The following is a 26,401-nucleotide window of genomic DNA, read 5'->3' on the forward strand; positions in this document are numbered from 1 at the left end:
AACGCTATGTTAAAATACCAAGGTTAAAATCAAGTGGTGACAGATGCACTGTAATCTAATCGTGTCAAGGACTGGCGCATTCGATTTGTGCAAATCAATCAGATTAGAAAGTTTATGATAATTGATGCAACATTTTTCGCCAATGGAAAATATGAATATGATTTTCTATTTATAAACAATTGTGGTCCTCCTCACGTAAATAACATTTTGGTATATTATCCATGAAAATAATGAAGTTGTGCTACACATCATCAAAAAAACATATTCTTTTGGAAAATCAAAATTAATTTAAGCATTTAATTTTTACGTTATGGTATCGAGTTAAGCATTTAATTTTTACGTTATGGTATCGAGCAACTTATATAGAACAATTTATTCCAAAGTTATCAGTCACGAGTGAATGTTGCAACAAATGTTTTCTCATATCCTCATTTCGTATCGAAATTGAAACACATTTTCGTCAAGCATCGAAAAAAGTAAAATTGTCAGATCGAATAAAATGTCTGTCCGAAGTTGTCTTCCATAGCTACCACGGCTATCTAAATGAAATGTATCAAGTCACTAATAATAGCTAAATAACTAGATCAACATTTGAACTTTGATATAGAAGCAGTTTTGTTTATGGTATCTTAAAAGATAGTGTAATCCAACACACCAATACGGTTTGATCACTTTTCTTATTTTTCGAAATTACGATAGTATTTCGACTAGTTTATATTAAACCATCCTTTAGGTGACACTAATCACAAAATGTTCAGATTGTTGGGTTTACTATAATTGTTAGGTTGGGGGTGGAGGGGGGGTGGTATTGCATTTTAACACATCTAAGACGACAGAATATGGATAAACCACTAAAATAATATATATATCGATGTATCCTTAAATTAAGCAGCATCTTGAGAAACGATGGATAGTGAAATGTTACATTTCGGCGGTAAGACAACACGAAAGTCATTCACAGATAACACACACCGCTTATCTGTAGTAAAGAGTTGACTTTGAACATTTATCAAATAGGCAACTTGACATAAGTGTATGGGCGATTTAACCATTATAGAAAGCAGAGACCATGCTACTATATATATTTATTATCCTGTCAGTGTTGTCATTGGGACTTTCGGGTAAGAAATTAGTCTTAAAATTCATACTTACACGATCAGGTATTACCCGAATATCGTCGAGGTTTAACATAACTATTAACCTATCTGAACATAAAGTAATGAAATCCAAATGTATAGTTCAGGGTCTTTAAAAGTGTTGTTATCATTTGTATAACATATACGATTCAAAGTCTTTGTGTTAATATAATGTTTTTAGACAGTTCTGATCTAGTTTGAAACATTCTCTTTGCATCATTGATAAGCGAGCCGCTGTGTCTCAGTGAGTTCTTACGGACTTTCTTAAATTTATATTGGATAGCTACCTATTCCCCCTTGGAGACATTTGGGGCGCTTTTATCCCGGAAACTACGCTTATTTAGTTTCTTAAACTTATGTTGCTCGGAGTCCTATCGGTGATCTAGGGTGTGAATCCAAATGAAGACCACAGGGGAAAAACTGGTGATGTCCACATTTATGCTTTTGTTCGATTACTTCCACCGATTTTACCCCTTGGTCCCTTCATTCTTTTCTATAAATATTGTATGGAACAACTTGACATTCCACTCTCTACAGAGGGTTTTTTGAAAGGCATAAAAGGGAAAAACTGGTGATGTCCAAGTCAAATGCCCAAAATACACCATAGGAATGCTATGGGGGTGTGCACCAGCTTAATTAATGTTCTCACTAAATGCACGATTCTTCATAGAAACTTGCAATATTTAAAAAAAAAACTCTTCCGAACTGAAGAAATGAGTGTTTAAACTGGAAATTTCCATTTACTCTAAAGTCAGAAAACGTGACTTCACCAGTTTTCCCCTGGAATCTACAAATGTTAAAGGCTCAAAATGCTATAAGTGGGCCAACTAGTTTATTGATCACAGTATATTCAACATCAGCCTTTTTTACATCAGCCATTCGTGTTTTTAGTTCAGAAACCGGGATGGGATAGTTCTTCTGAAGGTCTTGTCATCAATATAAGTACCAATGGCGCTTATTCAATCGATGTGAATAATGTTACATGGTTGAATAGCGGTGATACATTCTTCTTTGCTAATGGTAAAAGAAACGTTGCTGGTCATGACCTGAAATTGACACAGACGACCGCTGATGGAGGCGTCGATAAATTTGGAGAATGGACCAGAACTAATTTCCATTACACTGCTGGAACATCACAAATCATAGCTGCTATTAAGACATACAATAACAATTCAACTCCATTTGTCATCTTTAGTCAGGTGCGTCAATTTAATTTTTGAAACTATTATTCAAAATAAGCTCTAAAACAGGTCACTTTAATAGCTTAGAAGTCAGGCTTTCAAGAAAAAAAACTGCATTTGTTGCTTCCAATAGTATTTCATATCACTATAAGTGGAAATACCCAGAGATTATTATTTAGTTGTAAAATAAATTTGACATAACTACTGAAATCTCTGGGAAAATTGCTCAATTAAGGAAATAAATAGGTTTAACGTCAACTGGAATGAACCGACTATGTGCTACGTGGGAAATTGTGCCCTGTTACAGGCGCAACGCTTTCTAGTTATTTCTATCCCAAAATGTCCGAGGATCTTTAACCTATTTAACCTACGAACAGTGGTATGGAAATTCCTGTGTTCGTCTATTCGATCGACTAGAAGATTTGCGTCGCCAGACCCACCATCCTGCCCAATAACAAGGGGAAACAAGAGTAGAAAATCCTGGGTAACGTTCTCAGTCAACACCGGGACCACCTGGTTAGTGAGTCAGCACCAGGTCATCAACTCACCGTGGCTCCCGATCAGTTAATTTGTACCCTAATACATATAAGTGCATTCGAACCATTTCAATATATAAACGTATAGTTTACACATTCAAATTGATTTGTGGGAGAGGGGCGGGGGAATGGGTGGATGTTTGAGTAGTGCAATCAGTGCGCTTTAGATCATGACTTCTACTATTGAGTTAAGTACTATGGTTTCGATGCCATGCCTGTCCAATACTCAATACTATTACGCACAAACGTATTATTGATATAAATTTGTACCATATTTTATTCCCGAAATGACCTTGATATGATTGAGTGGACATTAAATCCTATACACCTCTCTCTCTTCTGTTGATGTAAGTTTGATTCGGTTTGTTTTTATAACAGTGGAACATTTATAATGCATTTAAGGTTTTCTTTATTTATAGCAATATGTTAATGGTGCTAATAATACTGATGCTGGGAACGTGGATTATTCCATCTCGTCTTTTCCTGGATTTAAAATCGAAAAGGGCACGCCTGCTTTAGGATATCTGTCATATGGTGGAATGATGTTTGGTGATACCGAGAAAAAGATGGGATCGTAAGTTTTATTTTGTCCTATTTGCCATGTAAATTGCATCCAGTAACATCGATTACAAAATTTGGTCCATGATAAACACACATTCAGGTAATAAGCTTTCACGTGCGTAAAGACACGTAGATTTACACCATCTCTAATTTTGTATTATTAAAATATACAGTCCTCAACACCTGATAAAAAAAAGTTCTAACGTCATACTTGATACTGAAGAAGATAATGGCGAACCCACTTTCTGGGGTAGTTTTTGATTACTATGTATAGGTAGTCTGTAATTACTCTTTACGGTTTGTGAATATGTTTGACACTAAGCGATGTGAATTGCCCAAAGATCATACCGGGAAAATTTTTTTTTTTTTTTTTTCATTGTTTTTAAATTAATTAAGACTATCATATTTCAGTTGGGGCTATTCCACAACCAAAATAAACTACGGTATTAAAGGTGGTCCATTGGCATTGTTTGATCAAACTGGTGACACTATCATTATCTCTTCAGCCAACAACTTTATGTCCACATCCGTTTGGCATGAGTCATTCTTAGACATAGGTGGTTCTGTACACTGGGGTACTATGGGTGGCGTAACTGAAGTTCCGCCTGGTCATGTAGTTGAAACCGTACTTTACTACCACAACGGGGGCATTAATAAGGTACGAGATGTTGTTTATAAAAACAATAAATAAATGATATTTTATAGACTGATATATATATATTATTAAATGTTATGTTATAGACTCATATATATATATATATATATATATATATATTATTAAACGAGAGCCACTGTTGCTGGGCGAATAAGGCGCTAGCTCAATAACTAGGGAGTCCGGAGTTTGATCTGGTGTTGGCCGAGAAAGTTCCCTGGGATTTTCCAGCGTAGATTTTACTTGCCAATGGCGCAGTACGGGGGGTCTGACAGGCAATAGCGTCTAGTTGTTCGCTTAGGATCAAACACCGAGGCTTGTGTACACCTAAAAGATCCATTCACCCTCATAGCACACTGCACTGCATGACGTATGTCTGTTTTAATTCACATTATTAAAATGAAAGAGTAAAACATGAATTATGTAGAAGTAACACATTTCATGTATAAATATTCATTCGTAGGCTATGGAAGGATGGGGTGAATATTTAAGATATCGCTACAATAGAGATGATACCTATGTTAAATCTGATCTTACTATCAACTATCTCGGTTACTGGACTGACAACGGTAAGTAGAATAGAAATCTGTATCAATGGAACTTGGTAAAGCATGAAGTATTTCAGCTCCATCACTTGGAACCACTATGCCTCTTTATGAACCTAGCTAAGATGTAATACAAGAAATTTAAATGGTTCTAACCATTATATAAAAAGAAATCGGGGAATAGAATCCTGCCAGTATCAAATTCACATTTTCGTATTTAATCAACAGGGGCATATTATTATTACAAGACCGAAGATCAACAGAATTATCAACAAACAATGTTAGACGTGAAGAAATATACTGATAAAGTTAAAATACCATACAGGTAATGTAACAGCCTACTGATAAAGCTAAAATACCAGAGGTAAGGTAACAGTAGCACAATTTTATTGCCATGACAAATATACGGAACAATCATATAATGCACCATCTGATACCAGTTAACCTTAATCGTAAAACGAAATGAAATGGGGTTTAAAGTCCTACTGTTCTGCTCCGACCAGGCTAAAATCGCGAAAAGAAATCAGGGAATCGGAAGCTCTAATACCACTAGTAGGCCATTTTAAGCAGACCCGTCGAAACGAAATTTATATTGGGTGTATGGATACTACCAGCGTAACGCGACTACATGATATTCAAGGGGCAATTCTTGTTTTAAATGGGGTGGAATTGGGTTGGAGGTAGTAGTGGTGGTGTTTGGGGGTGGGGGTGGGGGGCTTCAGTTGCAATGGGCCTGGTAAAGTAGTATTCTCAGTATAACATAATGTTTCACTTTTCAGATATATACAGTATGATTCGTGGTGGTATTATAAAGGACGAGCAAATGGTGTTAAAACTTGGGTATCTCGTCCAGATGTATTCCCACAAGGAAGTCAGTAAGTCCACAATTTAATTAACGATTAGCAATGAAATTGCGGATCAACAATTTCTAGAACATTCGGAAAACATTACTGCAAAGCCCCAATAGAAAAAGGTTGAAATAGTTGAAAATAAAGATCGTGATGTGTATAGCCACCGTGAACTATCTATGGGTGTTCAAATTGTTGATTATCTGTAATATATTCTCTTTGTTTTCAGATATGTATTTAACCAGACCGGCTTACCTGTATCCGCCCATAACCGATACTGGTAAAATGTTTTAATCATAAGAAAATATGTTATTCTCGCATGACACTGTGCCGTATTTTGTCGTATGTGTCTTTTTTCCGCGAGCCAAATGTTCGGTCTAAATCAATCAGTGGTATCAATTATTCCAAGAAACGTATACACCTCCTGAACCTAACGTGATTAAAATGAAATAAAATGGTGTTTAACGTCTTTTGTTGCTGCAGTAACTGGGCTAATGAGGATCAGGGAATCTTTAACTTTCTACCAAGGGTATATACGTGTGGGTTCGTCACATCCGGGAAACGAAAAATCCCGTGGAACACCGTTTAAGGCTCCAATTCTATAAGCAAATAATATTTGGTAAAGTACATCGGTAACATCGTTAGTCCGGTACGTATTTGTAACAGGATACCAGAACAATAATAATTAATCAAATAAATGAACCGATCCCGTAGAAGGATGACGAAACTGTTAACAAACTACCAAGCTAACTGATAAATGTATGTACTGTAATTATTTTGACCCGGGTTTTTTTATTCATTAAGGTCTAGCGACACAACATATGCAAAACAAAATGGTGGAGCTTATAATTTTATTGTTGAACTGGTGTTGGCTGTCCCAATGGATGAGGTAAAGGAATTTATAGTCGTGTATCAATGTGTACACGTAACGTTGTGTGCGTTCATTCTTAGAACACAAAATGCCAGTAAATTTACATTATTAACGTAATCTCCATTTACAAGTGAATAAGTCGCTTTCTCAGTTCTTTTGTAAATCTGTTGCATGACTAAAAATTACTATCTTCTCTATTTACAGAAATTGTGGGATGATTTATTTACCGAGGGTAGAAAATGGGGATTAGTCTCTTATGAACAGGTAAAGTACTACACTGCTATCAAAACAATATACAATGTCACGATTGAGAACCTCTTGTAACTGTGCTAAAAGTCATACAGAGTGAGGATTTAAAGTTTTGTTTTCCAAATCCTTTCTAAACCATTCACTTCAACATGCGTGATAATTCCTTTGTAAAAGAGACATTGTATAACCAGACATTATCTTCCCAGAAAGTTGATTATCGGCTTGCCATGTAAAAATTGTTAAAGTAATAGTTTTTATAATATTCGAAGCCAGAAAACGCCCCACAATAGGTACATGTAAATTGGGCTTCGTATAATGTGTCTTTAAATGTGACTTCCATGCTATAGTTTAAAAGACATTATCTCAGGACTCGCGTGTATCATCGTTACTGCTAATTAATTACCGCGAAGTCTTTTCCCTATCATTTATGGACGTAATTATATATTTGTTGAATTAAAGGATTGGTTAAATGATGAATTTTTTGGAATGAAAGCTTTAACGACTGATATAAATAATGCCAAAGTGTGGTTAACTTTAATGGGAAAAAGTGCCAGGAAAAATGGTATTACTATACAATATTGTATGTCGAATTGTCGACACGCCATGCAGTCACTAGAACTACCAGCTGTAACTCAGGTAATGGGTTGTTTACTAATCTATGTTGACCCTTTAATACAATAGTCGAATATTTCCCCAGGTGTCCATTGATAGAAGTGCTTTTAAATATGCATATCAAACTCTATTGTGTTAGAAAACGACTCGGTTACTCTGGTTTAAAGTTCCAGCTTTATAACTAATTTAAAGAATTCCATTGACTTGATAATTGCGACGATCATTTATCAAATTTAATTCGACAGTTATGTAGAAATGGTTACCCAATTTACTGTGAGAGAAACTGGACAGAACGGATTGTGGGAAGTTATAAACGTTAAGAACTCGAAGTATGTAATCAGAGGGCATGATCCAGTAGTCTTAAAGTCGTACTTCCAGATTGTCAAAACGTCAAGCTATAGTGTTATAAAAAAAGGCAAAAAACTATGTTAGATTTATATGAATGGGTGATTTACAAAGTTTTCCTATATGTACTCCTTTTTAGGCTCGTGTAAGCGATGATTATTCACCAGGACAAGATCAGTGGAAGATTGGTATATCATCAATATTTGCCTATGCTATGGGCGTGGCACCATTTAAAGACAACTTCTGGTCGACAACTAACCAGTCGGGAAATCCTTACAGTAAGAAAGTGTATTGCAAATTTAAAAATTCTACATCCCCACCCCGCACTGCCCCAGAGAAGCAGCAGTAGCATCAATTATATCAACTGTGGTAGCAACAATTATATCAACTGTAGTAGCTGCAATCAAATCACCTGTAAATGCTTACGTTATTGGATCAAATAAATACCAAGAGTTGTGACGGCATCATCAAAATAACGCTATATATGACCCCCAGCAAGAGCATGTAATAACAATAATAGAACTGAAAAAAAAACGGCGAAAAGAGCTACTTTAGCAACAATTTCATGTACCACCGCGACAGCCAATTAAACACATGTGACCCGGTGTATCGCGTAAACATCGTATGAAATGTAATTATCATGCTGTGTATATTTAAGGTCGATCTGAACCATACAATGGATTAAATGCTGTTGTATCTACTTTGAGTACTGGCCCTGTTGGTCCGAGTGATAAGATTGGACTTAGTAATGTATCCCTGATTATGAGGTAAATATATGATGTACATAACTGCAATTTCAGTTTTAAAAGAACAAACTATGGCTCAAAAGAAAATCATATTATGGGTAATTCATATGTAAGAATATTTATAACATTATTTACATGGAGTTAAAGACTGTAAAATTATTAAATTTATGTCAATATAGAATTTGATGGCATATATTGCTGATAAATATTGTTCCTATTTCAATGTTGATAAACTTGATGTGTAGCTTGTTCACAAAATTATAATTACTAGGGAAAATAAGCGTGACTGGCATAAAAAAAATATTGCTAGGTTTCGATGACAGGGGAAAGAACTCCTATGAAATAATAATTACGATAACCCTGAATTGGCGTTCTAAGTTTATAACTGGACGGTTAATCCTTCACAATTCAAACACTCACCTACACTGCAATTAAACGAAATTGAGTGGGCAGTGTACAACAATATAATATATTTACAAGTTTTATCTTTATCAAATTAATGTTTTGTGTTTAATTTTGTCAAAAGATGCTGTAATGATGATGGTCTTATCTTGAAGCCGTCTAAACCAGCAACAGCCATTGACAGTCAGATATATCAGGTATGATGTGAGAATATATTTCAACCAGTAATAACTAACACCTAACTTACTAAACATAAATGTGTTACAGCGAAACACGGACCTTGACTTATAAAGGAACGTAACCAATTAAATAAACGTTTTGTAATAATAGCTTAAAAATTGAAATCTGCAAGTCTTTGAGACGGATGAATACTTCCTAAATATAATTATTTTTAAGATCCTAATTTATGTTAGAAAAGTGAAAAGTAAACTATTTTGAAGGCAAATATTTCATCACAATAAATTAACGAGCTGGATTTGTAACTTTGGGTGTTACTTATTCCTCTTGACTTAATGGAAATATTAATTCACCCAAAATGTCACAACATTTGTTCTTCACATTAGTACAAAATCGTATTGGCATCCAGAAATTAGATAACTCGAAATTCTAATAATATCTGAACGTACAACTATTGAATAACGCTATGTGGACAATTATACTTTACAGATCGACGACGATCCATATATGTACAAATTACCTAGAGTAGAAAACTTATTATGTATTTTTACTATTTAACTGTTTCAAATTCGATTTCTTTTAACAGTCAGCGTTTGGTACTGGGGGTCCTGTTGGTGAATTATGGACAACTTATTCTAATATCGGTTTTATTGAGGCGAGACATTTTGGTATTATTTTAGCTGCTGATATACAAAACACCTTTCAGCTAACACCAACATTAGCAGGTTTCGGTAATGTAAGTATGTTTTCTCGCTAGAGATAAAGGGACAATTTCCTATTTGTAAGATTTTATTTTCATTATGCTGACACAGCAAACGACCGTCAAGGTAAATGGCGCGATTCGCACACAATGCAGAATATGCTTATTTTTTCGAAACAGTTAACATTGCTTTATCACTATTAGAATTAATGTCTTGTTATGATTCCACTTTAGGGTAGACTGTACTATATTCTATTGTTTTTACAATGTAAGAATAGTTGGATAGAAATAAGGTTTACAACCATTCAACACAAACCAGGTCATTTCAGAACTAGCAGATAATACATTTATATTTCCACATTTCTGAGTTGCGGGAAATCGGAAGACCCAGAGAAATCATCTAAAAGTCTTTGGATTGAAACAACGCCACTTAAAACATAATTTATGCTCTAAAGCGCACGCATTAGACCATTCTGCCACCACCCCCCTTTAACTAGCGAGAATCATAGCTCTAGACCAACACGCCACAACCAGAAATTTTCGTGGTCCAGTTTTAAAATAGTTTATATAAGTAATGAATATCCGAAGATTTAATTGTGTTTTACTCAGCATATTATCATGTATGGATAACTTTATTTTGATTATTTCCAGATAACTGGATATAAGATTTTCTCTATGGACAAACCTGGCCAGTTAACAGATTTCTCAGACAAGTCCCCAGTATCAATAACTCCTGCCTGTTCTAAAATAGACTTCTGTCTCTATTACGTTTCTCCGGTTTTAAAGACAAGGTTCGTTCAAACATACAAGTAGTTTATACAGTCTCAAGTAAAGTTTGTGATCATTTAAAATGCATAACATATTTCAACTATGCGAACAAATCCGTCTTTAGATGTAAAAAAAGAAAGCAATTGGATTTTAAAGTTTCGCAAACACATTACTTCGTTCATTTTAAGACTAACATACGGTTATTTGTGGAGTATTTTGCCCGGGCAGCGGCGTACCAGCCTACCCTTCATCGAACTGCCAAGAAATATTTAGTGGACGGTAAATGTATTAAAAGACACATACTGTGGATAACAATTGCTTGATTTATTTTATGCTCTGTTTTTTCCCAAACTGAAGCTACGTTGGGACGTTGATTCTTGTTTCAAGGAAATGTTTGATGCTTGATAAATATATTAGAATCATCGTTGAAATGAGAAATCATGTACATACTAATGCTAATAAACCGGACAAAATAGGGTCCTATCTAAGAGAACACCAAATATATTGCAGAATGATTCAAATAAAACCAACTGAAATAGTATTATCACTAGGGTCCTTCGTTTGTTTTATCTCCAGCCATGTTAATGGTAGTTGGTCAGCCAGACTAACAATATATGATTAGGAATTCGTGTAATTTGATTTATTTTGAGATTATTAACTACTGACCTATATATTCTACCAACGCTGACTAGAGATTAAGATAGTTGAATATGGCCATTTATTTACAATTAAATGCAAATCAGAAATATCGGATCCTAATCTGTGATAAAACATATGATCTATAAACTATGAAGACATGGGGTCAAAACCATGAAATATATTCAAAATGAAAAATCATGGACCTTTGTTTTATGGAGTCTTAATGGGACACTTAAACATGTTTAGCTCTAATCAGCTTTCTGAACTGATCCAAACCCCAAAACTTGGATGATATAAAAGAGGTGAGACTCTACGTAGTGTTAACTTACATGTTGTATTTCTATATTTCTAGCCCCGAAGTAGTTATATTGGGCGAACTGTCCAAATGGGTTCCCGTTTCACCACAAAGAGTCCAAGAAATCAGCCAATCTGACGACATTATAATTACCATCACTGGAAAACAAAGTGAATCAGTAACATTCAGTTTTTCTGTAGACGGTGTTATCAGGTCTATTAACTGTGTATTAGGAAGTAGTGGTACTGCTCAGATACATGTAGAAGCTATGAAATGTTTGTCCAGTTAGAAAATAAAACTGTTAAAACATTATACGTTATTTTTTTTTGTCAGTCTTTTTTCCAGTTACCATTTACAATAAATTGAACGCTTCTGTTAATCTCGTTTCCATTACATTTTGTTATGTGGATAAACAATATGGATTTTTGTTGGTCATGCGAATCTAACAGATGGCTTGAATACAGTCTGTCAAAGACATAAATTCTTTATATGAGATGTGTTTCTGGATGATCTAGAAAGAGAAAGTATGATAACAACGGAAACTGAATCTAAAATTATGTTAAATTCACAACGAAAATATAATTGTGCACTTAAACTCCATTTCGATAAGCAGATTCGTTTCAAATTGGTCAATCGTTTGGGATCCAAACATTTATTCTTAAAATCTGTGGTTGCTTGACTTTGTTTGGGTATAACAACCACAAAACCAAGCATGGATTTGTATACGTTGGAGAGTACACAGGGATCATCTGTTATCTGTCATATCCCTATTAATAAATTTTCTGTAATAATATTTTTAAAAGTATATGACATTAACCTATGATCGATTTAACTTTAGAAACTAATGATGACAATATTCTGATATCTGTAGACGGTCTATATATTTTATGAAAAGGTTACCGTTTCAAATTTCGGAGCAAAACAGTAGGACGTTAAACCCCATTTCATTTCATTTCATTTCCGTTTCAAATTAATAAGCGAATTTGTCCTAGTATCATAAATCAAATAATATCAAATATAGATAGATATGTGACGTATATAAAAATAAATTACAGGTGTGTATTGAGTTAGATAAAATTTGTGTGTATGTTGAAATAAGAGATGATATTAATTATCAGTTTAATATTTACTGGTCATGGGATCGTATTAACTGATATAAATATCGTTATCATACCTAAATGTATCATCGGTGAATGAAACATTGTATCAGTACGGTTCGTTCAATTTTCTTTCATACTAAAGAGAGTTGAAGGACAATTAAAGAATCCGGATATTCCAAGATGGCGTATGAGAACTTTGGGTCGTTGCTACTTGTTACTGTTGCTTGCTGTGTATTTACAGGTGAGCATTGGCGGGATCTTTTGATCTGTATTTGTGATGTAAACGTAAAAGCTAATAAGTCATCAATCTTCGATGTATTATAATCTATTATTTCTATCGAGGTCTAAAGGAGGTAACAGCCATCGTGTGGTCAATAAATATACAAAGATACTTAGCATTACTATCTACACCCACCTTCATGTTTTGTAGTCCTTTGAATATAGCAAGTTTTATAGGTGCAAATTCTCTTCGGATGGAGATGTCTAATGATTCTTTAATTCTGTAATATACCGTAACATAACTATACACGTATATCGTCATACAGTAATCTAATCACAAGCCAGCTACCGTAAAAGATCAGAAACATCAATAAACAATTTCATTTTTGGTAGATACAATTTATATGATGTGTATTATTATGTGAATTTTATGAAATAAGGAATAAACACTTTCAGAATATTTATAAAACATCTTTTCAAAGATGGTCGAAATTCAGGAAGCTCAAACTTTTATAGGTGAGACAACTCAATAGAATACTGTGGTTTTATTTACTGGGCGACTTTTTAGTCTTTGTCAAGAAATTCATACGAGTATATATATACATCAACTTTGCTTCTTTAACGCAACGCATGGCTACCCGAATGTTTATCATTCAATTGTTGTTATTGTTGCTATACATACTCTCAATCTTTTCCAATTGTGGCATTTGGTTGACATAGACATAGAGACTCATTTTGATGGTAGACTCTAAAAAATGATATTATGATCGCTAAAGCACAAAAATCCTATATCATCTATAATAATATGTTGTAAAATTTCCAAACAAACATTTTGAATTGAATTTATTTAGAGTTTGAAATCATTTCCATTTAACTTTCGTCACATGAAAACACAATACTAAACACCATAAATATTAAAGACATAGGATTAAAAAAAAAGGTCCTAACATTGTAAGTTTTATCTTTGTTTTATTTTTCAATAACCATTTTAGTATGCCAAGCCGGGGCTGATTTTGAAGTACAGACCAGTCTTTCGGGGTACTTCTACATTAATGTAAAAGGACAAAACCAGTTTGTTATAAGTGATCTCTCCTATGTTGTCGTCAATGATAAACTGTACACCACAGATCAAACACTGATAATAGATCTAGGAAGTACCAAAAGAAGTATATATACAGATGATTTTGGAGACTGGAATGTTATAAGATATATTTATTATGCTGACACTGTTCCATTTGAATTCAGTATTAAGACCCACACCGTGAGACCAGTAGCAATATTCACTCAGGTATGCTAAATTTGGTTAGAAATTAATATAAAGGGGTCCCGTGTTCGATCTCTTTGTTGGCCGAGAAGGCCTTTGGGATTTTCCAACCTGGTTTCGATTTACCAATGGCCCAGGATAAGTGTCTAGTCTTTCGGATGGGATGAAGAAACAAGAACCCATGTATACAATTAACACGTCATTTTAAAATCTTATAGCAGGAATATAGCAAAGCAATGACTGGATCGAGGCGGAATGTAAGTGAAAAGTCTGGCAAGACCTTCATTAAAAAACAACAGTTTAAAAGCTTCCAGGTGATTAATATCATTTGTCAAAAAAAAGGTTTGATTTTTATAAATATTGATATGCATTACAAGTTGTTGTCTTTTTCCTAGAAATATTTGGTGGATGTAGAGGTAACAGCCGATACGAGTAATTTAACTATCAGCGGATATCCCAGTTTTCAAGTTCCATTTTACAACAAATATGGTTACCTATCTTTTGGTGGTAATTGGGCAGGAGATTCCTTAAAACAATCTGGCATGTGAGTTTTAAAATCAATTCTTTTCTCTTTTGTAGTTTCGAATAACTGCACACTGTACAATATCACAGACAAAATGAAATATCGTTAACCAAAAGAAAATAAAACTTATTTTATACATTATGTATATATTGTAATAAAGGGGTAGCATAATAGGGTGCTGATATTTGATTCATATACCAGCAAAGTTCAGGTTAGTGAAATATTAAATCGTGAAATATGTTTAGACTGCCTGTCGACGAATTAAAGTTGTGCTTGCCATTGCTCGAATTTACAAGTTACTGCAGTTAAAAACAGTTAAATTCGACATACTCCAATGGCTCAAGAATATACCCAAACAATGTATTGTGATATATAATTTCAGGTTTCAAGCCGGAACAGCTGATATTTTCGACGGATTAACCGGATCTGGGCCGTTGTGTGTTTTTGATAAAACTGGAAATGCCTTAGTTATCTCACCACTGAATAATTTTATGACAGCAAGCACCTTCTTTAGACAGAACAAGAGGTTACTAGAGGGAACCTTACATTACGGTATAAATGGTGCTGTGCATCATGTACCTGCCGGTTATGAACAACAGACTGTCGTCCATTACAGTTCCCAGGGAATCAATGCGGTATGTTAATATTAACAACATTAAGATTTTCGGATTAACTTACATTTGCAACTATCATCTGTGTATTAAATCATTGTATTATACTTTTTTGAAAAACTGATGGTCTATATCATTGAATGTTGAGAGTGAGTATTCTTAGCATTCAACATTCTAAAATATAAAGAAGTATTTATTGCTGTTATCTTCGGTTTTAAAAGTTATTTATTTCATTTTCTTTCAAACCAGGCTTTTGAAGACTGGGGAAACTTTTTAAGACAATGGTACAAGAAACCTTCCATGTCTGCTACTCCTGATCTCACTCTAGAATCGCTGGGATACTGGACGAATTATGGTGAGATGAGCTTTGTTTTAAATATTAATTAATATGTATATTGTTTTGTCACACGCAGTGTAAGTACAACTCTTAAATGTATAACTAGCATATATTATTTTAGTAAAAATAGCTGTATTGAATACACGTATTGTCTATAGAAAATATATATAACGCACCCATTAGTGTTCTTTTTTAAAAAGATTATTTTAAATACTTACCTAATAACAGATAATTTAATGTCATTAAATCAAATTGTTTTTTATTCATTAGGTTCATATTATTATAACAATGTACCTACTAACTCTACATATGAAGATGTTGTACTATTAGTACAGTCTCAGCAGTTTCCACAAGTTCCTTTGAAGTGAGTATAGTATGTTTAATTGTAGTCTTCACAGTATTGAAGATGCATCACTTATCATATCGAATTTCCTTTAAATTGTATATCCACATAGGTACTAATTGGTAATAATAGGGGCTAACTGGTTTCGGTTTAAAATCTCCCCAAACCAGATCTATTATAGCCTTGGTTTAAATCATTCGGTTTATGTTGGGCATAATATGGTTGATAAGAGCATTCTAAAATGGGGATCGGTGTAACTACATATTGTTTATGAAACTTGCACAATGACATATAATACACATATATTAAGTGGTAATCGAAGATAAAACGAAAGTCAAATTACTGAGACAATAACTTGGTAAAATTCTAAATCGAATGGGGTTTAACGTCTCAATCATTTCTATATGGTTACATATAAAATGAAATGGGCGATTACAACTGGGAAGGGTCTCTTAAGTGCACGAAACTATGTACACGAGTGAACCTCAGTTTTTTCGTCCCATCTGAACGAACATTGTCAACTCCCATGCGCCAGCCCTACATATTAAAACCTGGCAAGACAACCCTTGAACCTCTTGCGGGCCCATTTCGGGACCTTACAGTCCCGTGATCACACTTCGAATAGGAAATTATCCGGAAATAATACACGACAGTAAAGGTATATTAGGTGTTCCGGGCGGTGTAGTTATAAGCTGTACAGTCTCAAGCACAATAATTATAAATTATTGCTTGTGTTTTATTATTATTTAAGATATATTGAACTGGATAATTGGTGAAATCAAAGGGATAGTAACGGTATGTTATCATGGAAACCAGATAATAAATCTCTTCCTAACGGTTTTAGGTAAGTATTCTATAGATTAGACTTCGATTTTTGAGATATTTTGTGAAGATAGTGGTATACTCGGATGCTTCTCTATGAATTTTGAATGATATTAAAATACAGGATTAAATGTAAGATTGTTGATGTTCATTCCAGAATTATAAACGATCAACTGCATATTCAAACAGCTTTAAAATCTGGCAAATGGTGAGTATTTAATATTATAAAATATTGTTTATTCTTTTATTTAGAATTTGACAGTTTTATGCCTGTAGACATTTGTGGTCAAATTGCGTGGGTCAAATTATTTTTCGTATTGATCCATTTAATGACGAAACGCATTAAACTTTATATTTGATATCAGCTTTTAGTTGAAAACATGTTTATTTCCATCGATATTACCACTTACTGCAGAACTTATCTTCTTGGAGCCTTGTTTAATAATGGATGCCTACCTTCCTATGATCGCCGATATTATAACATTTACCCTTAAAGTTATTGGTGGGCAAAGTGATTAAAGTTCCATATTAATTAGATTCTATATATTATAGGTCACCAAAGAATATTTATTCCACGTTGAATGGAGGAAAATATAATTTTGTTACGTCCAAAACAAGTTCTATTCCTACTGAGGAGGTAACTATTCGATAATGCCAAATCAAAACTGTGAAATGGATATACATGTATAGTAATTTCTGTATATGGTTACTATATTCTTGAACATAAACATCAGTTATAAATTCTTTAAAAGAAATGGGTATTTTATTCTTAATTCTCAATACAAACTTATAATATATTATTAATAAATAAAATAGTACAGTATTCTTCAAATAGTGAAAAAAAATTAAATTAATTCAAAATATAAATTGTTAAATTTTTATGTTTCAGAAATTTTGGGATGATATATTTAATATGAGTAAAACTATGGGTATGAAGATGATGATACAGGTAAGACATAGGTAAACTAGGTAGATTTAAAATGGAGGAGTTGACATATTATCAGCTATAGAGATGATTTAATAGCCAATAGGAACAGATGCAATAGTTAAAGAACTAATTTTCGTGAATATGTATTTTATAAGTTTCAACCAATGACTGTATAGTCACCAATTTTAAAGGCGCGCTGCTTTTCAACATTCAACAATGGATAGTGCATTTCAGATTGTCAACAAACACCACAGTAACAGCCCATCAGGCGTAGTGTTTATATGTTTCCCCTGTGGGTCATGCCTGAGATATTCACTTATGTTAACGTTCTACTATTATGGCGTCGGTAATCGATATAGCTTAATGGCATACTGTAAATTTTGACATACTTCTAATAGTTAAAACTAATTTAGCCCAAGACAAACCACCACTATATTGGCTAAAAGACAATCCAGGTGAAATTGATACAAATTTGTTCCGTAGTGTTAAAAAAGTTTTAAAATATCAACCTTTTCAATTGTTTCTCTATTTAAAATGTCCAGTCTGGCAGCTTCTTTAAAACCATAATCTGTTTTTATTAGGATGATTTGATAGATCAGATGATGACTGTTGATGAATTGAGATCCAATCTAACACTGGGACGTCAATGGTTAATGGCAATGGGTAAATCAGCTGAACGTAATGGTATGCCTATTCAGTATTCTAATGCTTGGCCAAGTCATATTTTACAATCTTTAGAAATACCCGCAGTTACACAGGTAATGTCTAAAAATGTATTCTACCAAGTTGCTTTATACATATTGATCCATTTATATTTAAGTAGAAATAAGTGTCTGATTCTTACGTAACACCTTATACCACTTCTCGTATAGCAAACTCACTGGTGTGTTACTCTTGTCATCTTAGCTATATGGGGGGTTGGATGGCCGAATGGTTAGCGCGTGGACGTTGTATCACAAGGTCTGTCATTGAGTCAACTGGCATGGGTTCAATTCCTCGGTTGTACGTGACAAGGAGTAGGTCGCCTGTCCAACCTCGTGGGTTTTCTCCGGGGCCTCCGGTTTCCTCCGACTGCTAAAGACAGCTACGCACGCCAATTATTGTAATAAAATTTTAAAAAATGTTAGTCCCGGAATGACCTAGTTTGTGTCGAGTGGACGTTAAACTCCATTTTTCTCTCCCACCCCACCCCTTAGCTATATAATATGACAAAGAAGTTACACATCCTCCTTAAGGACAGGCATACTAGTTAAATTATTAATCGACAAGCATTTATGTTTATGAATGAATCATGATATTAAATAAAAGTATTAGAAAATATTGTTTTTATTGCAGGTCAGAGTAAGTGGTAATTATATGCAACAAGCAGATCAATGGAAGATTGGTATAACATCTATTCTAGTCAATGCTTTAGGACTGGCACCATCTAAAGATACATTCTGGACTCTGGAACAAGAATCGGGAAATAAATATAGTAAGTGATAAAGTTTTTTTAACTTACCAACACGAAAATTCAAACTTATTATTAAACTAAACATATCAGTCCCAAACAACTATCGAAACCCTGCTCATTCAACGAAATTACATATAAATTATCAGTTGGAGTTAGAGAACAAGTTCTTGACTAGCGATACCCTTGTATGGATGCAGTCTTGACATCCTAGCTGAATTATAAAACAAGCCAATCTTACTTTCAGATTCTACCGAAAAGAGACCCCAGCTTCAGAATTTAATGGCTACATTAAGCAATGGACCAGTTGGATTTGGTGATAGTGTTAGTTATAACAACGAAAGCTTCGCTGCTCGTCAGTAAGTACACCTATTAAATTCAGCGTCAACAATAATCTTAGTTTATATTTTTCATTTCAAATTGGTATCCAGGGACTTGTTTCACGAAATTTTAACTAAGATAAAATCCAAAATTTAGTAATTTGATTGGATAATATTAGATTGATTGCAGTGCTTAGCCAATCAAAATTTAGGTATCTACTAAAATTGGATTTTATCTTTAGTTAAACTTTCGAGAAACAGGGCCCAGGTCCTGATATAGTGCCGATTTTTCACATATTCGGATTAAATACTTTCCTGTGTAACAACTTACTGAAGTCAGTAATATAAAGGACAATATTGGTGTCTGTCATTATCACACATGTGATAGAACATTGCTACGATAGATGTGTAATGAAGGTTTCAACCAAAGGAAGTGACGAATGCAAAAGGAAAACATAAATTCAGTAATAGCTAATCATCTTCCTACATTTCTTACAGATGTTGTCGTGAAGATGGAGTAGTGTTAAGATCAGGTCGTCCATTAACAACTACCGACGCCCAGATACAAAAGGTACTGGTTATTCGAACAATTTCGCGACTTGTTCGTATTTTCTACTACATTGGATCTGTTGGAGTAGTGAGGTTGGAGGTGTTCTTAAAAACGGATTTCTACTCAATGTGGCGAGCAGAGGCGTAGCCGTGAAATATATATGGGGGGGGGGGCGCAATCCTAACCCCTAACCCTAATCCTATTTTAAAACCCCTAAAAAATATAAACAAACACCATGTGGCCATGCTGTCTACACAACTCGTTTGCTGATTGGCCCACCACGTGCAAAGTATTATGGTTACGTGGCTGGCTGAGCGGGCGATAAATATTTGGTTTAGGCGATAATGTTTTGAGGTACCAACATGCGATTCACTCTGATAAGTGGCAGAAAAAAATTAACTAGACACAATTTTATGAAACACAGTTACTTTTCACTTCACACATGTTTCAAGGATGATTCTCTCTGTGTTTTATTTTAGCAATGTAAACCATATTGGGATATGTACAGGTTTTATACAGATAGAATCTTAACTAACCTTAATAATTGTTGTAAATAAATAGGAGTTAGGGTCTACTATGTACATTTTTTGAGGGGTCGGATCCCCCCCCCCCCCATGAGTGACGCCCATGGTGGCGAGTGATGCCATTCCAAAATAGTCTTTGATTGGCATGATGGTTTTGAAATGACACAAGTCTTTCATCAGACGCTGTGCACTAAAGAAGGTCGCAGAATTTGTAGAATATATTGCGAGAATTACCTAGATTCAAGGATTATTGTAGTAAATGGTTTTAGTGATTCTGATCGGATTCTGTTCGATTATGGGTAACATAATATTCAAAAATGTATATCCGAACACAGAATGGTAGGAAATACCATAACAAATGTGAACAAAGTTGTGTTTGATTGATTGTTAATCCTATCTTTATAACAAACAGTTATGACATAAATTACTTTTGTAAACCTGGACAAAGTTTGGTTAGAAGTTTGGCTGTGTTATTTGATATGTCTCTTGTATTACAGATGGCATATAATATATCAACAATACCTTCAGGCGAGATGATGTCTACTACTACAACCATAGGTAATCTAACATTCGGTACCATCACCGTGGTAGATGCTAGCGACGTCACTCTTACACCATCTTTCGCTTTTAATAAAAATGTAAGTATACAGTTTGTTGGGCTTGTGGTTTTAGTATCGATGATGTAAACACCCGACTCGTATGCCTATAGAACAAAGATGAAAGCACCATGCCGTGGTCATTGTTGTCTTCCAAACTGAGCAATCTTATCTCTATATGTATCTCTGCATACACTTACTTATTTGTTACCCAAAGTTTAAATTGAAGCCAGTGGAAATAACCGAGAACACATAGACTGCAAAGACTGCGACTAAAGCTTTCCACGTTTCCATTCTTCACGAACACATTATTGAGATCAAAATTAAAGTAGGCCTTTAAGAGTATACTGGATCATGGTAGTCCTATATAGCCATATGAATAGAAACCATTGAGTCGGTCGCCGCCACTATGATTGTACGTGCATCCTACAGAAATCTGTCAAATTCTCCGTAGTTATCCTTTTTATCATGTTCTATCTAAATATCAGGGGCCTTATTCACAAAATTTTAACTAAGATAAAATCAAAATTTTAGTTATTTGATTGGATAATATTAGATTGATTTTAGTGTTTAGCCAATCAAAACTGAAGTATCTACTAAAATTTGGATTTTATCTTTAGTTAAGATTTCTTGAATCAGGGCCCAGACTTTTCGGGTATTGATATTTCTGTGCTGTTACCAATTTCGAAGTCAAATAATATCTTGATTTATCAGATTGTTTGTACGTAATCATTTGATAGATTATTATTTACTTTTAATGTTTCACCTTTATTTTCAGTTTACATACGACAGTGTGATATATATTCATTATTCATTTGCTACTCTGTTTCCATTCAGTGAAACGAATTCGTTTAGATTGAACGAATGTGGAAGTCAGCCGCCATATTTTTGTTTAGCGTTTACGTCACCCTCTATACACCACAGGTAAGGACCAGTCTATTCGAGTCTTATGTAATGCCTGTATAATCAAGGCAAACTGCGATTCTCATTTCATTGGTCGATTAATAAAATCCGAATGCATCAACAGTTGATCTACAAAAGAACAACAGACGTTTGTAAACACGGCACTAAACGGCACACAGAAGAGGTGGTTTGAAAAAGAAAGAGAAGATCTACGATCTGAATTTCAAAAGGCCGAATTTATACTTTAGAAGATTCGGATATAGGTTCGGTCGAAGACCACCAATAGAAACACATATTTGATACTAGAAACGCTTGTCGACATGTCTATTTTAGAACATGTAAACTTGCATCAAATGCTAGATTTTACAGGAAGATTAGGGGTAAACAAGGTTTAATTGGAAAACTTAAACTGTGATTAACCGCAGCAGACTTTTGGAATACGGGCCTTATACGGGCTCGATCAAAGAAAACACCGGCGTCTCTAGACCAACTCGGTACCTCAACATCGTTCCGTTCTACTCAACTAAGCCTTGGGTCCATTCACGGGATTTTCGGGTTGATTCTACGAACTAATCAAAAAACAGTTTACGTACCAGTCTTAGCTAGACCACCGACGTTTTGACTATAGAAATTAGGATCACTGACTTTAAATAAGTGTTAGCTGATGCTAATAATAGCTTATGGGGTTAGGGTTAAAAATCGCGGTGGTCGAAATGGATGTATCCAAAACGTTGTACATACGTGTCTAGTGTATCCAATATTTGAATACTTTTGAAGTCGATACGTTTTTTTTTTTACAGGATTGGACAGATCAACATATTAGGCGAACCAAATAAATGGGCTCCTATATCCCCACAAAGAATAGTAGATATTACTATCAACAATGACGTCATCGTTGCCGTTAAAGGGAAGCCTGGTTACCAAGGAGAGTTTGCTTATGCAATAAATGGGGTTGCAAAATTTACTACATTTATTATTCAAGAAAATGGATATGCTACGATAAATATTACCGGTCCTACCTTTACCACAACACCAAAATCAATAGTTAATTCATCTCCAATTTTACCTGCCGTCACCACAGACAGTTCAGCAGCAACACTTAAATATTCTTTGATATTTTATACTTTAATATTTATATCGAACTATTTATAGAACTACTATTACAAGTGATATCCTTTAATTCCAGTTGTTTTTGTTTTTTTGTCAATAAAACCAATGTGTTCCCTTTATTGCCTCTTGAAAATCGCCATTTTAAAAATTATGTATACACTTCAATGGCTCTTTTACGTGCAAGCCATCGTTTATACGGGACCTTGCTTTTTTTCTGCCACCCGACGATTAGACGGCGTTCCTTGCATCGCTGACAAAGGAAGGCCAATTTGAAGATTTCTCAGTCAACACCTATTACCACACAATTCTTCATAGACTAACAAACGCCTCCAGTGAAATATCCAGGGATTTGATAAACATTTCCATAACAGAGAGAGATCGACAGAGAGAGAGAGAGAGAGAGAGAGAGAGAGAGGGGTCATTTCGTGACTAACACATCGTTCGATTTTATTACAATAATTCGCTTGCGTGTAGGGGCCTTTAGCAGTGGGAGGAAACCTGAGGGCCCAGAGAAAACCCACGAGGTTAGACAGGCGATCCTACTCCTTATCACGTACAACCGGGGAATCGAAACGACGCCAGCTGACTCAATGACAGACCTTATGATTCTGCTCGCAGGTGCTAACTATTCGGCCACCCCATTTCCATAACTTGATATATCAATGGTAATACAATATCCCAGATTCAAAATAAATTCGATACCGACGAAATATTAGGTTGACACGACTGTCCCATTGAGTTTTATTTCGGGTTGTCTAGTCTCCTCCTAAACGAATAACTGTTTAACCAATGCAATCAGACCAAAACCTAAGAATTGTATCAAAATGTGTATGTAGAGAGATAACACATTCCACGCCTAAATAAAATATGAACTTTATTAAGTGTTTGGGCATTTATATTTTATAGAGTTTGATTTACAGCTGTTGTGCATGTCTAAAATGTGCTTGCGTTCAGAACAGTTTTTTTTTTAATATTTTTAATCTGCTGTAACAGGCATATGCGTTTAACCTTTACCCCAAAAAAACTCCGTTGACATGAATTTAAAGTTAATAACACAATAACCGTTAGTTGATATAAGTTTTTATTATAACGTGTTTTACTCTATTGTAATTAATGTAACGCAATAACAACGAAATCCTATATTCTTAAAAGAGAGTAGGCAACAAATTTTGACATTGGAAAACCCATAGATTTCACTGTGTATATTTTTCAGAAATAACAGATGCAATTGCTCTTCCTTGTGACTGCCAAAACAACCAGCAAGTTTGAAACGGCCAAAGTTGAAGGACGCTTGCATATGACACTAAGTCTTCCCAGGATTATAATCAGCAGAAACATCCAAGCACGATCACACTGACATAGAGTTAATATAAGAAATTGGACAGTCCGTACGACTACAATAAACTGCCGCGTTAAGATTTTTTTATAAAACTTCAAAGTTTCAAAATTACGGCCTCTCGGGGAAATTTATAACCTTTTGGAACAGGAAATACAAACATATGACAAGTTATCACAGTATCGACAAATGAATAAGTAAACATATATATTATTACAAGTCTTAACAATTTTTTTTTTAACACAACATTTCGTGTAATATTGGTATTGTCACTACTTCAAGGGTTTTCAAATAGACATACCGTTGGTTTTTTAACGGTTTTGCAAAAGTGAATCCAGAATTATTACCCATTACGTTACAGGCACTCTACATAATTACAAGTCAGTTACAGGCCTGTAACTCCCTTAATTTCCAATTAATCTGGTCCCCAAAGGTACTACATGTAGTTAATTAATACACATATAAAGCGAAACCTTGTCGTACAATTATCTTAGTATGAGCAGTGGGACCGCACCACATATAAACAATTACACAAGACTAGCCCACGGGCAGGACATAATAGACATAAACATTTCAAAATATAAACAGAGAGATAGAGAAATGGGGTTTAACGTCCACTCGACACAAAATAGGTCATTTCGGGACTAACATATAGTTTAATTTTATTTCAATAATTCGCTTACTCTGACCTGCAATAAAAATAATATTTTCTAAACGTAACTTATATAGCTAAGGGTTGGGGGGGGGGGAGAAGTGGGGTTTAACGTCCACTCGACACAAACTAGGTCATTCCGGGACTACCGTGTGTTTTAATTTTATTTCAATAATTCGCTTGCGCGTAGGTGTCTTTAGCAGTGAGAGGAAACCGGAGGGCCCGGAGAAAACCCACGAGGTTGGACAGGCTCCCCTACTCCTTGTCACGTACAACCGGGGATTCGAAACCATGCCAGTTGACTCAATGACAGGCCGTATGATATAGCGCGCGCGTGTAAACAATATTGCAGCTTATCGCACTCTTATCTAGCAGCTTCCTTCCTTTTTGTTATTGGTTTGTTTTTTTTTTGGGGGGGGGGGGGTGCGGGTGGGGGGTGAATTTAGTCAGTTTGTGCAGCCAAAACTGTATCTGGTGCAAACATTCTGTCAACGTAGATGTTGTTAAGGTCCGTGGATCAATTTATCAAATATAAATTGGATCCTTTTTGACAAACAGGAAGTGTTTTACGGATCAGACAAAAAATAATATTAGATTCTTCATATCTCGATTGTTTCTCAATGGATCTTGGTCGGGTTTTCATTTTTGGATTCTTTGGACGAATCCCATAAAATGTTCTCTGACGGACGTTTTTTTCGAAATTCGGAATTTCGCTCGATTACATTTAGCACGAAAGATTTACGAAAGTTTTCTTAGTCATTTTTTCGACATTTAAGATGGCGTATATCCGTCACTATTTGGTGTATCAACTTCTTTTGGTTTGAACCTATTCCAAAAGGCAACAATCCTTAGGGAGCCGATTTTTTTAATTTTGATTTCGTTTACTTCCGGTTTCACTTTGAATTTTCTTCGACTTTTCAACTTCTATCTAGTGACCTAACCTTTTAATAGCCCTTGACCATTTCATATGTGATGAAATGAACCCAGTGTCTACAAACAATTGATATCAAAATATACGGTCTTGAAGTATAACTTCCGGTTTTATTAAGAGCAAAAAGACAGGGTTTCCCACTTTAATAGGTATTGGATCTTACTATACTCAATAATGCATGGTGACAAGGCGTGACAAGGCGTGACCTGATCTACCAAAAAACGTCAGTACTCTTTGGAGTAGTAATTATTATAGGGATAAAGATCACCATTGGATGAAGAGTCTTATTGCACATTTCTAGAAACAACTTATCATTAAATGTGTACGTTTACATAACTCATAACTTGTGTATCTATCAGGGAAATATATGGTATCTGTTTTGTCCATACTTTACATTAATAAAGTCAACAATCATAAATAACTCAATACATACTAATAAAAAATTAGAAAAAGTTATTGTTGACTGTTCTGTTGAAACGAGAAGAGATGAAGAGTAAAATAAATTAAACAGGGGTTGTAAAAATGCCTTGCTAGAATTACCCCAGTGCTAGGGTTTTAGTTATTTAGTTATGTGCAAGATTATTTTAAAATGATATTATACAACATTTGCTATTTTATT

General features: G+C 34.6%; 1 protein-coding gene and 4 long non-coding RNA genes across 5 annotated transcripts; all 5 read left to right on the top strand.

Moving 5' to 3' along the window:
- The first annotated feature begins 2,113 nt into the window (after positions 1-2,113).
- On the top strand, positions 2,114-4,065 carry LOC126814890 (uncharacterized). The gene is made up of 3 exons (XR_007677789.2): positions 2,114-2,335; positions 3,273-3,427; positions 3,826-4,065. It is a non-coding gene; the product is annotated as an uncharacterized LOC126814890 (long non-coding RNA).
- Positions 4,066-4,721: 656 nt separating this feature from the next.
- LOC126814885 (uncharacterized) lies at positions 4,722-11,552 on the top strand. The gene is made up of 12 exons (XM_056098484.1): positions 4,722-4,738; positions 5,391-5,486; positions 5,689-5,739; positions 6,264-6,348; positions 6,535-6,594; positions 7,039-7,215; positions 7,676-7,814; positions 8,195-8,303; positions 8,809-8,881; positions 9,448-9,597; positions 10,213-10,352; positions 11,321-11,552. Exons 1-12 carry the CDS (start codon positions 4,722-4,724, stop codon positions 11,550-11,552), a joined length of 1,329 nt encoding a protein of 442 aa, XP_055954459.1.
- A 3,730-nt stretch (positions 11,553-15,282) lies between these two features.
- LOC126826873 (uncharacterized) lies at positions 15,283-16,497 on the top strand. The gene is made up of 3 exons (XR_007682445.2): positions 15,283-15,335; positions 15,588-15,681; positions 16,412-16,497. It is a non-coding gene; the product is annotated as an uncharacterized LOC126826873 (long non-coding RNA).
- An 872-nt stretch (positions 16,498-17,369) lies between these two features.
- Positions 17,370-18,878, top strand: LOC126823366 (uncharacterized). Its single transcript, XR_007681135.2, has 3 exons — positions 17,370-17,431; positions 17,992-18,168; positions 18,746-18,878. It is a non-coding gene; the product is annotated as an uncharacterized LOC126823366 (long non-coding RNA).
- Positions 18,879-20,755: 1,877 nt separating this feature from the next.
- LOC126825190 (uncharacterized) lies at positions 20,756-22,844 on the top strand. Its single transcript, XR_007681840.1, has 3 exons — positions 20,756-20,892; positions 21,629-21,774; positions 22,554-22,844. It is a non-coding gene; the product is annotated as an uncharacterized LOC126825190 (long non-coding RNA).
- Positions 22,845-26,401: the final 3,557 nt, after the last annotated feature.

The sequence above is a fragment of the Patella vulgata genome, chromosome 1 (assembly GCF_932274485.2).
Source record: "Patella vulgata chromosome 1, xgPatVulg1.2, whole genome shotgun sequence".
NCBI classification, from domain to species: Eukaryota; Metazoa; Mollusca; class Gastropoda; family Patellidae; genus Patella; species Patella vulgata.